Below are 16,848 nucleotides of genomic sequence, written 5' to 3'. Positions count from 1 at the left end.
ACAACTGAACTGCCGGCTCTGCTCCTGTAGGTCAAGACTTTTTAAAAAATTGGAATCCTGTTAATTCAGGGAAGGAGCAGGAGGTCTCAAGAAAAAAATTTGAATTTATTTTTTCAAAAGGTAATGAAGGCTTGGTTATGTTAATAATAATAATAATAATAAATGTTATATACCAATTGTTGTACCCCTACTTAGGGAATCAGGGGAAATCATTTACATTTAAATTTGAATTATTTTCATTATGTTTTGGTAACTAAAGTTCCCGTATTTATCAAAACAGCCTACCTGCAGGCTGCTCATAATGTGATAAAAAAATAAACTACTGTGTTTTAAAGAAAAAACAAACATACAAAAACAAAAAAATTGGAATCCTGGCTTTGTCACTTACTCTGTGTGATGTCTGGTATTACTTATTTTTGCTTCAATTTCCTTATCTGTGAGTAGGGGGTGATACCCCCCTCCATTAGGTTGCTGTATTCAGTGAGTCACATATCAGTTGTCAATTTACTGTCTCACGGCTCCAAGTTCATCCATCATTGCCCTCTCTGCCAAAACGGATCTGGGTCCTTGAAATAGTTCTGCCAGCTCTGTCAGTAGAGGGCACTAGAGTGACACTGCAGGAAGAAGGGGTTTTGCCTCAAGATTCTGGTGTCCTTGCTCCCCAGCTGCCCCACTGTGTGCAGCTGCCCCGTGTCCAGCTCCTGCAGGGTGCAATGGCCAGCAGCGCCCAGCGGCCAGCAGCCTTCCCCGGCACCCTAGAGCGCAGACTTCCAGCAAGTTCCACCAATGCAGAGCCATAGCAATGTCCCTGCGGTCACACCCTCCTCAACAAATCCTGGGGTGAGGAGTGATGGGTTCTTCCTGAGGTGCTCTCGCTCAGGGCTAGCTGCTCCTTCTGTCATTCCCATACCCTTCACCATTCTCTTTACTTTTTACCAGCCAAGCCCTCATTACCCCGACCCCACTACCGTAAGCCATCCTTCCTATTAAATTTCCCGTTCCCACAAATTACTATGTGGTTTCTCCTGGTCACACCTGACTGACATGAGTCAGTGTAAGTAAATCACTTAAATATCATTGGCAAAGGCCCGACATTGTCCTGTTAAATGACTGTTATTACCTAGGCCTTGGTTTGCTTACATGTTAAATTGGGATGAGATCTAAATACTCAAGGGTGTTTTATCGACTGCGTGGGCCCACAGTAACTGTGATGCAGTGTGGACAGACCTGGGTTTGAATTATGGCTCTGTCATTTAATATTGGTCGTGACAATCTAACCATGCCTATATAGACTACAGCTATACAAAATGTTTGTAAAGTACCTCAACTGAACAAATGTTAGCCATCTTTACTGCAAAGAAAACAGCAAGCGTTCTAATTTGCCTTTACAGGATCACAGTCTTGGATGAGCTAAGGTTATATAAACCAACGGTCCTCAACCTGACCACAAGTTAGGCCATATTGGGTTTAGACTCCACTCCGGTCATAAGAAATAGAGTCTCCAATAATAGGGCCAGAAATCTGCATTTTAAAGAAGCTCTGGAGAAACTTGAACAGAACTAAGAGCTCCCCCTTCCCTTTGGTTGGTGAAGTTGGCCCTGGCACAGCCGGTGGGCATTGGAAGGGCCAGAGTCTGAGGCTTTCAGCTCCAGTGAAAGAGGGGATTAGTACCTTCAAATGTTGAACAAATAGAAATAGGAAAATCAGGGCTACGCTGCTTACGTGGGGAAAAAGGGAGGATAAATAGGGAAGGGGGACTACAATAGAACCCGGTGTTGGGTTGGAATCAGAGGTATTGATGTGACATGGTTTGAAACAATGTATAAGTAACACATACAGATGTACAAATGTAAGGTGTGTGCACACACACATTCATTTCCTAGCTCTCTCTGCTGAGAGGGTCTGTAAGAAAAAACACCTCAGTAGCCGTGACAACACCTAATACCAGACGTTGGTTTCTACCTACCAGGTTCCACTAAAAGGATCCGGGAATCCGGGGTGGCTCCAGGACTGGACCATCATTGTACCAGAAAGAAGCATGATGGGGACATGTGGAAGGACGTTAGAACCGACTAGAAGCAGCTCCCATCAGCAAATCCTGGGACAATGACAGTAACATATACCTTACTGAATAAAACAGGAATCCTTGAGTCCACATGATATAAATGAATAAAGAAGTAAATAGGGGAGAGGGGAAAAGTGTTTAGTGTAGAATGCAAACTAATAATGTAGAGGAGTGATAAAACTGCAAATTATCATTTTGCAGATCTCATGGTAAAAACTGGTTCAGGAAAAATTACCAAGAAATGCTAAAGCTGGTAAAGTTTGATAACAAAGAGGTACATAGTCAAAGTATCTCCCTGCAAAATACCTGTTAAGGTTTTAAGTGAAGAAATGTGGAGGCAGTTTTACTCAAGTAAAACTTAACTAGGAAGCGACAAATCCACATCACGAGCCTCTTGATGTGCTCCTGGTGCCTTTGTTTTTAGGAAAGACGTGCTGAAGTATGAAGGGACAATGAAACGTGTCTGCAACTAACTCAACTGGTTCAGAAGAAAAATTAGTCACACACACACAGACACAGGAATTTAGGTGAAGGGTAAATAGGAACTCTTCACACTACTGAGCTGGAAAGTATTTCAAAATCAAGAGACTTAGGAGACAAATCAACCAAACACAGTGTGTGGTCTATGTGTCCAAACCAATTTAAAAAACAAACTGAGAGTAAGCAAATGTGAACGTTAACTAAGCTATTTGTGGGGTTTTTTGGTCTTTATTTCTTTCCCATCTCCCAGCAACCACTTTTCTACTGCTTTTTTCTGAATTCAACTTTTCTTTTTTAGATTCCACACATAAACGACACCATGTCGTATTTGTCTTTCTGTCTGCCTTATTTCACTCAGCACAACGCCCGAGGTCCATCCATGTTGTCACAATGGCAGGACTGCCTTCTTTTTTACGGCTGAATAATATCCCATTGTATATATATGCGCCACATCTTCTTTACCCATTCATCTGTTGATAAACACTTAGGTTTACCCGTTTCCGTACCTTGGCTATTGTAAATAACATATGACTAACATGGGGGTGCAGATATCTCTTGGAGATAAGTTTCATCCCTTTTGGATAAATACCCAGAAGACTGCTGAATCATCTGGTAGTTCTATTTTTAATTTCTTGAAGAACCTCCAGACTGTTTTCCACTCCCACCATCAGTGTACCAGGGTTCTCTCTTCCCCATGTCCTCACCAGCCTTTCTCCTTTTAGGTAATAGTCATCCTAACAAATTGTGAGGTGACATCTCATTGTGGTTTTGATTTGCATTTCCCTGATGACTGCTGGTGTTGAGCACTTTTTCATTTATCTGTGGCCATTTGCCTTCTTTGGGAAAATGCCTACTTAAGTCCTTTGCCCCTTTTTTTAATTGGATTTTTTTTGAATTCAGTTGTATGGGTTCCCTGTATTTTTAGTATTAACAGGTTAAATTTTAGTATTAACCCCTTATCAGATATATGGTTTGCAAACATTTTCTTCCATCCCATAGATTACCTTTTCATTTTGTGGGTTTCCTTTGTAGTCCCACCTGTTTATTTTTGCTTTTGTTGTCATACCCAAAAGAATCATTGCCAGGAGCCATGTCATGGAGCTTACCCCTTATGTTTTCTTCTAGGAATTTCAGAGTTTCAGTCTACATTTAAGTCTTTAATCCACTTTGAGCTGACTTTTGTATATGTGTAAGATAGGGGTCCAGTTTCATGCTTTGTGCATGTGGCAATCCTCTTTTCCCAGCACTATTTATTGAAGAGACTGTCCTGTTCTCATTGTATAGTCTCAGTTCCTTTGCCAAAAATTGACCATATATGCATGAGTTTATTCCTGGGCTTTCTATTCTGATCTACATGCCTGTTTTTCTACCAATAGCATACTGTTTTGCTATAGCTTTTTAATACAGTTTGAAATCAGGAATATGATGCCTATAGCTTTATCCTTTTTCTCAAGATTGCCATGGCTATTCAGGGTCTCTTGTGGTTCCATACAAATTTTAGGATTCTTTTTTCTGTGAAGAATGCCGTTGGAATTTTTTAGGGCTTGCATCAAATCTGTAAGACCATTTTGGGCAGTATGGACATTTCAACAATATTAATTCTTCCAATCCATGAGCATGGAGTATCTTCCCATTTATTTGTGCCTTCAATTTTTTCATCCATGTCTTAATAGTTTTTGGTGTACAGAATTTTCATGTAAGTTATTTGACGTTAAGGAATTGTTACTGCTTTTGGTGTGAAGTTATTGAGGTTATTTTTTATTTTTATTTTTTAAAAGATTTTTTTGATGTGGGCCATTTTTAAAGTCTCTATTGAATTTGTTACAATGTTGCTTCTGTTTTATGTTTTGGTTTTTTGGCCATGAGGCATGTGGAATCTTAGTTCCCAGACCAGGGATTGAACCCACGCCCCCTGCACTGGAAAGCAAAGTCTTAACCACTGGACCGCCAGGGAAGTCCCGAGGTTATTTTTTAAAAAGAAAAAGGGTCCTTATCTTTTGAAATGTTAGACACGATTTACTTCAAAATAATACAAAAAGGTGGGTATTAATGAGACTGTATTCACTGTGAAAGCCAGGTGACAGGGACGTGAAGGTTCACCACACCATACTCTTCTTTCCTGAAATTTTGATGGTCTTGATAGGATGTGTCACCCAGAACCCCGCCTGACACATAGCAGGGACCTGGTAAGTGAGTAACTGAAACGGCCACGCAGCTCCTGCCTGGTGAGCACAGTGCCCGAGGGAGCCCATTCAGGACTGGAGACGGTTCCCAAACTGCTAAGCAACCCTCTGCCCACCCACATCGGGCTCACTGTAGCTGCAGCGTCAGTACCGCCCTCTGGAAGATAAAAGGTTAACCCACAAGAAAGTCCTTCAAGCGCTTTCAGGCCTAACTACTGACTTTATTCAAGAGCTGCCTTCACATTAAAATTCCTTCCACCAGCTAAGAAGGCTTTAATCCTAATGTTTCCATTAACCCCAAAATAAGTTAGTTCCTTCTGCCTCATGAACTGGAGTAAACACTAGAGTCGTACACATACCCATTTTCATTAATGACTCTTTATTTAAACTTTCCAAGGATCCCAAACCCCATTTAAAAATTAAAATTGCAGGGTACTCCAATAAAAGCACATAAAACCCTCAAGACTAGTATCACAATTCACGATACAGCTCTTACTGTGAGAAAGTTTATTTTACCTTTTATTACAAAGGCACAGAAGTCATCTGAGACCTCAGATATTAACCCCACTGCGTATTAATGTCACACTAATGGGCCACTTAATACAATTATTAAAGTTGATAGTACAGTTTTCCAACAATCCACACGTAGTTACAGATTCTCTCTAAAAAAAATGCCTAAAAGAAGCACTAGGCCTTAAGACCAATACAGGCATAACAAAAGGGACCTGAAATTTTCTGCCAGGGCAGTTATAATTCTTGGTAGAATAAGACTTTAACAATGAAAGTCTATTACCGGCAACAGGCATACTGGACCCAACTTTGCCAAAGAAATGAGGAAATTCTAACAAGCTAAAAAAATACCTTCCATACGCTCCACGTGAAAGGCGTCCGGGGCTCATTCACAGACCTAACCTGCCGTCACCTCCCAGTCTTGACAGACGTGTGCCTCACCGGTCACAAGTAGTCCTGGGTTTCGCCTCAGCGGCGGCGCCGAGGCGGAGGCCCCTGCAGCCAGCGCACCGGGGCGGGCCGGTCGCCGGGTCACTGCCTGTGGCGGCCTCCGGCCAGCCGGCTACCCTGCCCCTTGCTCGGCACCCAGCTGGTCCTCCGGAGCCCCAGGGCTGGCTGCACTCTCGCTCGTCGGAACAGCCCTCTCTTTCTTCTTTTCTGCCGACACCTCCAGCCCCATCATCCTGAGATAGTGAAGCCGTTCATTCTTTGGCACAAAAGTTCGAATTGAGGCCTTTCCCCGCCATCCACACAGCACAATGGGGCACTGGAGCGTGTCCGGTTTCCTGTGAACACAACGGCTCTGGGTAAGCATTAAGCATCCTCCTAACTGCACCGTAGGCAGTGCTAACACACAACCGCTCCCCAAAAGCACCCCAAAGCCACGGGGAAGGCACTGTAGTCTGTGATTCTACGGAGGCTTCTCTCAAAGGAAAACCAGCTTCCTTCCTCCTGTCCTGAAGAGTACCAACGCCCTCAGGTTGGCCAGGTTTTCCTTCTAAAAACTCAACAGTGGAATAACCCCCAACTCTGCAGATTTCAAAACTCACAGTGGAATAACCCCCAACTCTGCAGATTTCAAACACTTTCAGTGTTAGAATTTCCAAATACTTGCACTTTCGCCAATGTGAAGACCCATCTGTATGCCCCACCCTACCAACCACCAGGAACTTGTCCTGTCCCTCGTGGCTCCTCACAGCTCGCGGCCCACGTCTACAGATGAGCAAACTGAGGTCCCGCAGAGGCCGGATAACTGGGCCCAGGGTAACAGCGCCAGCCGGACGGGGCACCAGGACCGGGAGCCAGGACCACCATGCTTTCCGTACTCAATGCTTCCCGGAATTGGGTCTGGTCACCCACCCCCGTAACGGTACGATGCCCGGCACGCCGAGCCTGCCTGTGTCCAGCAAGCAGTGCCACCCAGGTCCAAACACCCTGCCTGCCCAACCGGCTTCCCAGGCGGCATCAACTCCCCTTTCCTAACTGGGAGGGCGGCTACTGTCTATATTACGCATGTGCCCCTTACCAAGCACTGTGCGTATCAGCCTGTACCATGCATACTGTTATTTACTTTCTTTCAAACGTGACTCTGGTCTAGTTTTTAGGCTCCTAAAGCCCTCATTTAAGTAAACATGTGTCCCAAGCCTACCTGATGCCAGGCATCAGTGACACAGGCTGTGCAAGGAATAAACAAGCGTTTCAGTCATATTTCTCAAAAAACAAACAGAAAAAGAGAAGAGAAAGGCCTGAACCAGGAAGAGAGAAACCACTAAGAAAAGGAGATGGAAACACATCGGACCTTTCCATTTTTCTAGGACAGTGAGTTGATAAAAAACGATGACAGGAAAATACCAGAAAATTCCCATACTCCCGTTTTCTTCCTCTTTAAAAAATCTAATTCCTGAAGCTGTCTTTTCACCTGTGTACTTCAACCAGTAGAAACCAGCATATGTGGAAAAGCGGACCCGCATCTTAAAACAGCCTACAGTTTTCTACGTGGGCCACACGAGCACTGTTACCTTACAACCCACCTGCCGTCTTACTCCTGGTCCCGCCCCGCCCCAGGTTGCACCCCACGGACCATGCTGGGTGCCAGGACCTGGCCTCCCGTGCGAACTCCACCCAGGCTGCTGCCCAGCTGGTCCTGCCTTCCAGAGAAGCTGCCCAAACCCCTCTCCAGCCCAGACTCTGCTCTATCTCCTCCTTTGGAAATGGTGCTTTATTTGACAGAGGCAGCTGTTAAATGTAAACCAGTCTGGGGACGCGAACGCTGACTCTGCCACCCCCTTGCTGAGGACCCCTGGGCCTGACACCCAAGTCCTCTGTCTTGTTTCTGGCAAGCGCTGACCACGTGGGACCTGCTCCCCCTGCGAGGGGTGTCGCAGAGCAGTGGTCCCGTGGTCCCGAGGTGGCTGTCAGTCTAGCTACGGGGGCCGGCCCCCCATGCCCCGGCCCAGAGCAACACTGCCTGGTACCTAACAGGTGATCCACAAACACCAGCCGAACCAACAGCCGAGGTGGAAGAACTCAACCTCTCTTGACTGTCCTATCTGTACACTTTCTCTGTTTAAGGTAAAAATCAGAATTAGATTTCTAGGGCACAGAGAATAGGACTCTGCATTTTATCATCTAAATAAAAATACATGTGGCTTGAAAGGAATGTTTTATCAAGAGTATCTTCATGACATACGAGAATATTCCAGTTCTAAAATTTGCACAGTACTATTTGAGAGGAACATCATAAAAGGCTTCTAAGACCACCCACCACCCCCCCACGGACAAGAACACGGAGGCTCCGAGGGCAGGAGCGTCTCACTTACGCGGGGTCCGGTTCGTACTTCAGGACGACGCTGCCCTTGGCTGGAAGAGAAACAGACACACACTGGTCGAGCTCTGCCAGCAGGGACACCTCTGCTGTGCACGTTTGTGTGCCCAGAGAACAGTAATCTAGACTCTTGGTCTCAGGGATCTGGAGGCAGAAAAGAGGCCTTTCCGTCTAACTTCACAATGCCATCTGCAAGCCAGGCACCAAGTGGGGTCACGGGGACAGTGGGGAAGAGGCTCACGTCAGACCACTGAGAGACTGAAACACTCAGCAAGCCTCTCTCAGGAGCAGGGAGGTGGGGATTAACTACTGCTTGATTCTCAAAATTCAAGACTAAATAAATAACTGCTCCCACTCCCCGAAAGAGCATGGAACAACACATTAAAAAATGCCAAAAATTATGCTGCAGTCGTCCAAACGTAGGATTAAAAGAGAAAGAGAGCACACGTCCCCTCCTCCTTTAAAACAATCCCTACTTTGAACGCAGCCCTGCCTGGGGAGACGAGGAGGCCTCGGCCCGGCAAGCTCCTACTCCTCAGGCTTCAGGCCTGAACGTCAGGCATGAGACCACGTTAACTTCAATGACTGATTTGTGCCCTTTTCAGCCAATTGAGCCGGAAATAAGGAATAAGTTATAAAAAAGTAAGCAAGAAAGAAAAGAAAAACAGAACTAGAGTCCAAGTGGGATTATTTGTATTCTTAGGACGAAACGTCACTCAGTGATTCGAGGTGGAAGTTTATGAAACAGAAAAGCACGGATGTGACCGCCACCCGCAGAGCAGCAGGAACCTTGGGCAAGGACGCACATTCTGCCGCAGGGCGCTGGTCAAGGTGCCAAACCAAGCCGACAGCCTGTGCTCGTCGGTCCCCTGGGCCTCGAGACGCAGACCCACCCGAGCGCTGGGACCTGCCCTCTGCATCCACGTGGGGCCCGGCCCTGGCTGCCCGAGTGACAGTGGGCAGCCTGGGGCTCTGGCAGGCGGGCTGGCCGGGCCCCGACACCTGCACAGGTAACCGTGGAAGGCTGGCTCGGGGAAGGAGAGCAACCCCAGCAATGCCCTTGACCCTCAATGAAAGGGATTATCAGGTATGTCTCCAGAAATCCCTCCGAAAATCGACGCAAGCACTAAGAACAAAGTCACAACGTCCTGAAACATAGAAGTGAAAAAGCTCCATCAGGCAGGAACACCTACATCTTCACTATGTGTACGAGGACAAGCTGCGTCTCTACGCCAGCCAAACTGCTTACCCATGTCCTTGACTTGGCTGTATGCCTCACTGCTGAGTTTTCTAAAAAACGGATTTTCCTGGGTTAACAGAATTTTAACATCTTCCATGGAGACGATGATAATTCTTGAATTAATAAATGGATACAACGTATATATTCCCTGTGGGAATAAAGAGAGGTGGCCATTACGAATGGCAGTAATCACCACCCAGGCACGTGAGGTGAGCCGCCGGCGTCTGCGGGGTCTGGCCGGCCCTCCCCTCACAGCAGCCCCTCCCCTCAGGGCAGCCCCTCCCCTCACGGCAGCCCCTGGCAGGCGGGATGCCAGTGACACGCGGGACACACGCCAGCAAGCACAGCCCCACCCTAGCGCCCCGGGAAAGCTCAGTGTCCTCGAGAGCCCCCCTGGCAGAAGCCAGCCCGGCGCTCAGTGGTCCTGACCCGCCAGGCCGGCTCAGAAACACCCATCCACGCCTCCGCGGCCCCCACCGGCCGCGCTTACCTCCTGCGCCAACCGGAAAGCACAGTCGAACTCTTCACCGCTGTTGTTTCGACACCAGACTTTAACCCCAGTGTTAATAACCTGGGATGGAAAATATCAGATGAAACGCACGTAAGTGAAAGTCAGGATAATCGACTGAAATACTCCTTTCTACCACAAGGAGACAGAGCTCTAAGTAGCTGCTGAAAGAAGGAAAAAAGGAGTGGAAAATACTTCAAGAGTCATCTGACTAAAATAGACGTTCTCTTGGCCCAACCGATACTCTCACACGGCTTCGGTTTCTGTGGCTTATACGGACTGATAATTACAACAGACGTTAAAACCAAGAAACTCTGAGAACACAAGAATAGGTCAGCACACGTTCCACGGGCCATCAGGAGCAAGGATGCCGTCAGCCTGGAAACCCCAGCAGACACCCAAGAGAGGAAGGAAAGACGGCACCTAACGGCCCAGCCCTGTCCTGAGAACACTCTGACCTCGGGGGCCTCCAGACCACACAGAGATGAGCAGCGTTAAACACGCAGGCAAGAGGGAAACGAGCTGGGAAAACTGTAAAGCAAATGAGAAGAGGGCCCAGCAGTGGAAAAATTCTAAGGAAAATGGAAACAAACAAAGCCAAGCGCCCACAGGAGCAGCAGGCAGACGTCGGTCCCCCACGACACAGACAGCGTGAGCCCAGCGGGGCCGACAGGACACGGCCGAGCAGCCTGGGCCTGGCAGCGGCTGAGACCCCCGGGCAGCTCGGCTCCCCTCTGCCCACGACGCGCAGACTGGCAGGGCCGCGTCAGGACCGGCCCCTCCCGCCCGAGTCCCAGCAGACGCGAAAGCACAGCGCCCTGAGCGCACGCGGGCCCCGGGGCTGCGTGAGTGGTACCTTCACCCTCTCGCTGTTGTTCAGCAGCACGTTTCTCAGCTCCTTGGACACCATGTAGAGCTGCCTTCTCTTCCCCTCCACGGTTCGCGTTAACAGATTCATCTTTGGGAAGGAAGGGCCCAAAGCATAAAATTTCCTGCGAAGAAGAAAGGGCGGCTTACAAGAGTTCCGTTCAGAATGTGACGAATGCCTCTTGGCAGCCTGCTCGCCCCGACAGGTCCCGCTCCTCAAAGCTGCCGTGGGTAAGGGTGCCGGCACTCTGCCGTGGACGCCCACCTTCACCCGCTTCACCTGGGCCTCCGGGAGCTTCGCCCGAGCGCAGCTAGATCTGGGACCTGCGTTAACAGGTGCGACCTGCCCCTCAACTGCTGCCCCAACGCCTCGCCCGAGAGCACCCACCTGCCCCGTGGGCGTTTGAGGGGGGTTTTTACAGACTCAGGCAACGGACCCGCTGTCACGAGACAATGAATGTAAGTGACCACTCTGGTTTAAAGATACCGAGTTCAACAAACAAGGAAGAGGGGAACCCAAGACTGCTATCCTGAGCACCTTTCCCCTCTGTTCTACCTGGAAATCCCACCCAGACCCACTACTCTTCACTTCCTAACCGGGAACAAGGCGGGGAGCCCTGGCCGCAGCCCAGAGTTTTCCATCTCTCTATCATCTATACCTTTGGGCGGTGTAGGTTCTCTGATTACTGCTCACCTTAAATTGAAGGGTTCAGTAAACACCCTCTAAACTTTCATCCAGCTCCAACATGCGTTAAAAAGGGGCTAAATGAAAAACTACAGTTAAATGTGACCACGCGTGCATTTAACCCTACGGTAAATTTAAAAGAAGAACTTAAAACGCTGAACTCATCCTTACTGGATAGGTGGAAATAATGGGTCGTCTTCAGGAATAAATACAAACGGATCTTCTTTAAATCCAAATAACTTCATTTTCTTAGACGGAGGAGGACTGAGAAGGGAATGGAGACGAGACGATCTGTCATCTGAGAAATGCCGCTAAATCCCAATAGCACACGCCTCCGCCCGCCCAGCCCTCATCCCAGCTCCGTGCAGCGCGGGCTCTGTAGGGAAGTAGGTCTCTTCCCTCCAGAGGACAGCCCGCGGCATCCACCCTGGGGGTTCCTCAGCACTGAACCGTGTCCTATACAGCAAGGACCTTCTCACCCCTGCAAAACCACCCCCGAGACAGCTCTGGGTTCCTGTTTAATCTACGAGGGCTGGGGAGACACGAGAACGTGAGCAACAAGACACACCGTTTCTTACCCACACACACCATCTTTCTTATTTCCATTATTCTCTAAATTCTCAGCTCTTTCAGTTGCTTCTGTGTCGCTAATCCCAGCAGCCGGTTTACTCTCCAGCTCCAAGGGGTGGGAGACGCTCTTTCCCATGGGGTCTGCTGGGCCCGGCTGCACAGGCCCCCGTGGCTCTGCAGACTCACCCTGCAGCTGGAACAGGGGGTAAGCTTGTTTAAACTCAGCCAACAACCTCCTCTGCCCTGATACAGGAAAAGACGGAACTCAAAACGTCACAAAATCCATCCAAATGAATACAGCATCTCATGTACAAAAGAGAGACAACAGAATTTTTTTAAAACAAGTGTTTTAAATCTATCTGCTATTATAAGCAGAATTCATGGGCACTGATTCTAGTTTTAACTTCCCGTTTCCTAGCAAAGGCCAACAACGCCAGCTTGTCTTCACTCAGAAATGCTGCCGTGCATCTGCTCTGCGTGATGAGTCGCATGCTGCCCCAAACATACTATCCAGGGCCGAGAAGACAAGGACATACATAAAGGACAGTGGAAACTCTCCCAGGACCCCTGGATAAACCGCTGTGGAGATTAGAAGAAAGATAGTAGAAAGATAAAGTGCACCTCCAGGGACCGAGAAACTACCTGTAGAAAAACGAACTTCTGATCCGGGATAACAGTATAAATTTGGCTTTAAGAATGTGCAAAACGTTTCACTTACATTAATTTTTTATGTATGTTTTATATACGATCTTACATAAAAAAACTATTACATGACACATAGCACGGCAACTACAAGTAATAACACTGTTGCATATCTCAAACTTCTTAAGAGAGCAGATCTCAAAAGTTCTCACCATGAGGAAAAACATTCTGTAACTATGTATATACAAACAGAATCATTATGTCGTCCACCTGAACTAATATAATGTTGTATGTCAATTACACCTCAACTTAATAAAATTCTTTAAAGCTACACGTCCTTTCTAACAGGTCACGAGATTGGTAAAAGTGATAATTCTCAATCCCTATGAAGTGAGTTTATGAATTAGGACACTTGAACACAGAAAAGTTCAACGTGTCCCTCAGTTCACAAAGCTATTAAGTGGACAAGTTGCTAAGGTCCTAAAGCTATTAACACTAGGCAACACCACCTCCCAGAAAATGTACTCTACTTAATTGTTGAAAAAAAAAAAAAAGGCAAAACAGAACAAACCCCCAAACCCTTTGACAAGGCTAGCGATGGTACGCATCCTTCCTATGCCCACCTGTGCCTGCCATTCGGAGCCCGTTTCCCACGCCCCTCTGTGCAGGAGGCTTTTTCTGCTCCATTGCAATGGCCCAGATCTAATCCTGCGCCCTCACAAGGATACCAACAGCACTTCGTCAGCATGGCTCTCCCTGGCTCCAATCCTGACTGTATTTACAAGCTCCATCACTTCAACTAGACAACGGCGTCCTGAAGACTGAGAATCTGAGTTATCAATGTGGCCCCAGCAGAGTCACGCTGGGCGAGCTCACAGGGCAGGCCGCCAAAACAGGTTTTCTCAGCTAAATGAATGAGGAACTGACACACTCAAAGGAGACAGAAGAAGTAGTAAGATTTAAATGAGCAAATGATACCAAGTTGTTCTAAAAAGTAAGATGCCACATCAGAGGTGGCACACTGAAAAGCTCAAAACCACTTATGTGACAAAAATGTCAGCACAGCCCCAAGTGCAAGGGAATCTGAAGTACACGTATGCGACAGGCTCTGGCCAGTAACCATGTAGTACAGCACCAGTCGTGCGCTTTGACCATGTCAGATGTGACCGGTGCCACGTAAGATGCTTCTTCGAGTGAAAGTTCACACTGTTTTTAAATCTCGGAACGAAAGCATGAAAAATATTTCACTAATAACTTACTTTCACTGCATGAAAATCACATTTTATTATACTGCGATAAATAAAATGTCATTAATCTCACTTTTCCGTTTACTTTTTAAAACGTGGCTGCAAGAAAATTTAAGTTACCGTGTGGCCGGCGTTCATGTGTTAGGGAGCACTGCTCCGAGCTCTGTGGTCCCATTCCTGACCGGGAGTGAAGGGCTGTGAGAGTCAGGGGCTCCGCCTCTGGAAAACCTCTCCAACTCACAAGCACCGTGCCGACGGCCCGCAAATGCCACGTCGCTTCAGTGTGAGGCTGTGCCCCAAGCATTCGTCGGGATTAGCCATACCCCAGAGAACGGTTTCCTTTCTGTTTCTCCGAAGGCCAAGCATTACTTGTCCTCGTTTTCCAGCACGCACTGTGACCCCAGGCCATGTTCCACGGTCACGGAAGGAAGGCTGACGGACACGCTAACAAAGTTCCCCACGTTGATACACTGATAAAGGGGAGGAGAGCGCATCACACGGCAACCTTGTGTCAAGACTCAAGGCTGCCCTCTCCGAACCCCTCGGCTTCATGGCCTCCCTTACATAACCCAGGGGGCGGCTGAGGTTCGCTCGACAGGTCAGGCCCTATCTATGTCCACGTCAGCCAGGCCTGGACAGCTTGTCATGACCTCTCATGGCCAAGGCAAAGATGGGCTGGCCTGAGGTTGGCAGAGTTGTTCCGACTGAAACTACCCACAGGAAGGCAGACACAGACACTGGCCTGCAGGGGTTCTTTCTGATCCTAGACCACAGAGCAGTCGTCTTTACGACTTTCCAATTTTTATTAAAGAACTGGATTTAAGATATAGAAGAAATGCATTTCCCAACTCTGCCTTTTCCACCTCCCTTGTAAGACACTGCTGCTTTCTGGAAAACTCAAAATTTAAATTTAAGAACACCACCAGCACCGCCTCACACACAAAAACGCTCCACTGACCTCAGCCAGCTTCTGCCTCAACTGCACAAAAAGACCGCACGGTATGTTACGTTGTTTTGGAAGATGTTTACCTTTGGGGGACGTTTATTCCATGGCATTGAAGACTTTTTCACAAATACTGCCACGAAGAACCCTCCAGTGTTTTGATGATGTGGTAATATCCTAAGACTGAAACAAACAAACAAAAAAAAAACACCCCACACAATTTACCGTTTTTAACTGATCCTAAGTACACTCTTTTGCTGTAAATATTCACCCAGCCCTCACTGACAGAATCGTCAATGTGTAATGTGTAAAAAGTTAACGTACTGGCCAAAGTATTACCTAATTAAGTTCAAGCCATTTATTTTTTGTTATTTACAAATGCTCAACGCCTGCAGCTCAGGCCCTGAGAACCTTACTTGCTGAAAAGCTCACACACGAGGGGTCGGCCACAGGCGCAGCCCAGACCACGCAGGACACGCCAGAGATCCCACCTCCCCACGAGCTCACCACCGCTCTAGGTGCATCGCCTGTGACTTCTCGGGGTCCTTTGGGGGGAACATGGTAGGCCGAATTTGGGTGTGTCTGCTGTGGGGAACATCATCCCACGTTGCAAACCACTGCCCATCCTTCGTCATCACCTGCAGGACGAGAGGGTGGGATTCTAGATTACCAGCCCCACCTAATAATAGGAAAAGTCAGAGTGGGCGATTCTCATTTCTCTCCAAAGCGAGGACTGTTTGCAAAGATAAAAATGAGACAACCTTTTATTCCATGAAACAGGACAATCGTCCTATAAAGTAGCATTTTCATTTTCCATGTGGGTTTTTATTTCTTTTTTAAAACAAGCCTCAGATTGTTCCTCGTTTAAAACTGAAAAGTGAATTGTTTCATATTGGAAACAAGGCTTGAATTCCAGCCAGTTAAAAGAAAAAAAGCAAAACTATACTTATGGGGATGAGAATAAACAAAGCTGACTTCTAATTGCAGAATAAAGACAGGAAAACTTTTCCAGGGCCAGAGAGAAATATTTGTGTAATCATACCATTTGTCATTAAACATAATTTTGAAATTGATTCTAAGCTGCATAACCAAATGTACTATTTATTCAAGTTACCCAACCGTGGGTGCTTTAAAACGTCCACAAGTCTAACACGTCTATCGAGCTGATCTGCCCTTCTGAGTCAGAGACCTTGCAGAAAGACTACCTTCCACTGTGTGAGCCCAGGCATCCACTTTAGTCCTGGCAACTCAGAAGACACATCAGCAAGCTCCAAGGCACCTATGTATCAAACAAAAAACAAAAACAAAAATTCACATTATGCCCAGTGAAAGAAGCTAATTATAAAAGATCACATATTGTATGATCCCATTTACAGGAAATGCCCAGGGAGGGCAGATCCACACAGGCAGAGAGCAGATTAGTGGTTCCTGGGGCGGGCGGGGGTGGGAACAGGGAGTGACTGCAAATGAGCTCTTCTCAAAAATGCAGTGAAGTCACTACAGATCACCGAACTGCACACTTAGAACAAGTGAATGTTACGTGCATAAATGACAACACAGTAAAGCTGCTGCAATAGGGAGCTGCAGAGTCCACACCGTGTCCGAGACAAACTCCACAGCAACAAGAGAAGCCACCACAATGAGAAGCCCGCGCACCACAACAAAGAGTAGCCCCCATTCGCCACAACTAGAGAAAGCCCGCGCGCAGCAACAAAGACCCAACGCAGCCAAAAATAAATAAATAAATTTATAAAAAGAAAAAAACAAAACAAAACACTGTGTCTACAGTAGCACTACTAAAAGAAGCTGTAAGTTCGGGCCATTACAGGAAACCTCTCAAATCAACTACCATCCACAGACCACAGACAGATCAGACAGTCTCAGGAAGAGGAAAATCCAACATAAGCTCCATGGAAGCTATGAAAAATGCAGGCAATCATGAAAACAGAGCGAAAGAATCCCCAAGGTGGAGGCCCAACAGTAAGAAACCTTTGACAAAAGCATCATACTGACCTCCACTAGTACATCCAAATATTCTGGCTTTTAAAAGCAAACACTAGATAATAGTGCAAGTGTACGAAAAC

General features: G+C 47.1%; 1 protein-coding gene across 1 annotated transcript in view; it reads right to left on the bottom strand.

The window, feature by feature from the left end:
• Positions 1–5,090: 5,090 nt before the first annotated feature.
• The window catches only part of NSUN2 (NOP2/Sun RNA methyltransferase 2), a 28,983-nt gene continuing 17,225 nt past the window's right edge, over positions 5,091–16,848 (bottom strand). Inside the window, exons 10-19 of the mRNA XM_082454381.1 lie at positions 15,970–16,043; positions 15,272–15,402; positions 14,851–14,947; positions 11,941–12,125; positions 11,534–11,626; positions 10,667–10,802; positions 9,793–9,873; positions 9,312–9,450; positions 8,058–8,097; positions 5,091–6,023 (exon numbers count right to left, since the gene is read on the bottom strand). Coding sequence (XP_082310507.1) covers positions 5,801–6,023; positions 8,058–8,097; positions 9,312–9,450; positions 9,793–9,873; positions 10,667–10,802; positions 11,534–11,626; positions 11,941–12,125; positions 14,851–14,947; positions 15,272–15,402; positions 15,970–16,043 — 1,199 coding nt within the window. The 3' untranslated portion in view covers positions 5,091–5,800. The remainder of the gene's footprint in view (positions 6,024–8,057; positions 8,098–9,311; positions 9,451–9,792; positions 9,874–10,666; positions 10,803–11,533; positions 11,627–11,940; positions 12,126–14,850; positions 14,948–15,271; positions 15,403–15,969; positions 16,044–16,848) is intronic.

Source organism: Balaenoptera physalus (genome assembly GCF_965194825.1).
Source record: "Balaenoptera physalus genome assembly, chromosome: 3".
Classification (NCBI taxonomy): Eukaryota; Metazoa; Chordata; class Mammalia; order Artiodactyla; family Balaenopteridae; genus Balaenoptera; species Balaenoptera physalus.
The sequence above is the reverse complement of the archived record's forward strand: the minus strand, read 5'-3'. Positions and strand labels throughout refer to the sequence as shown.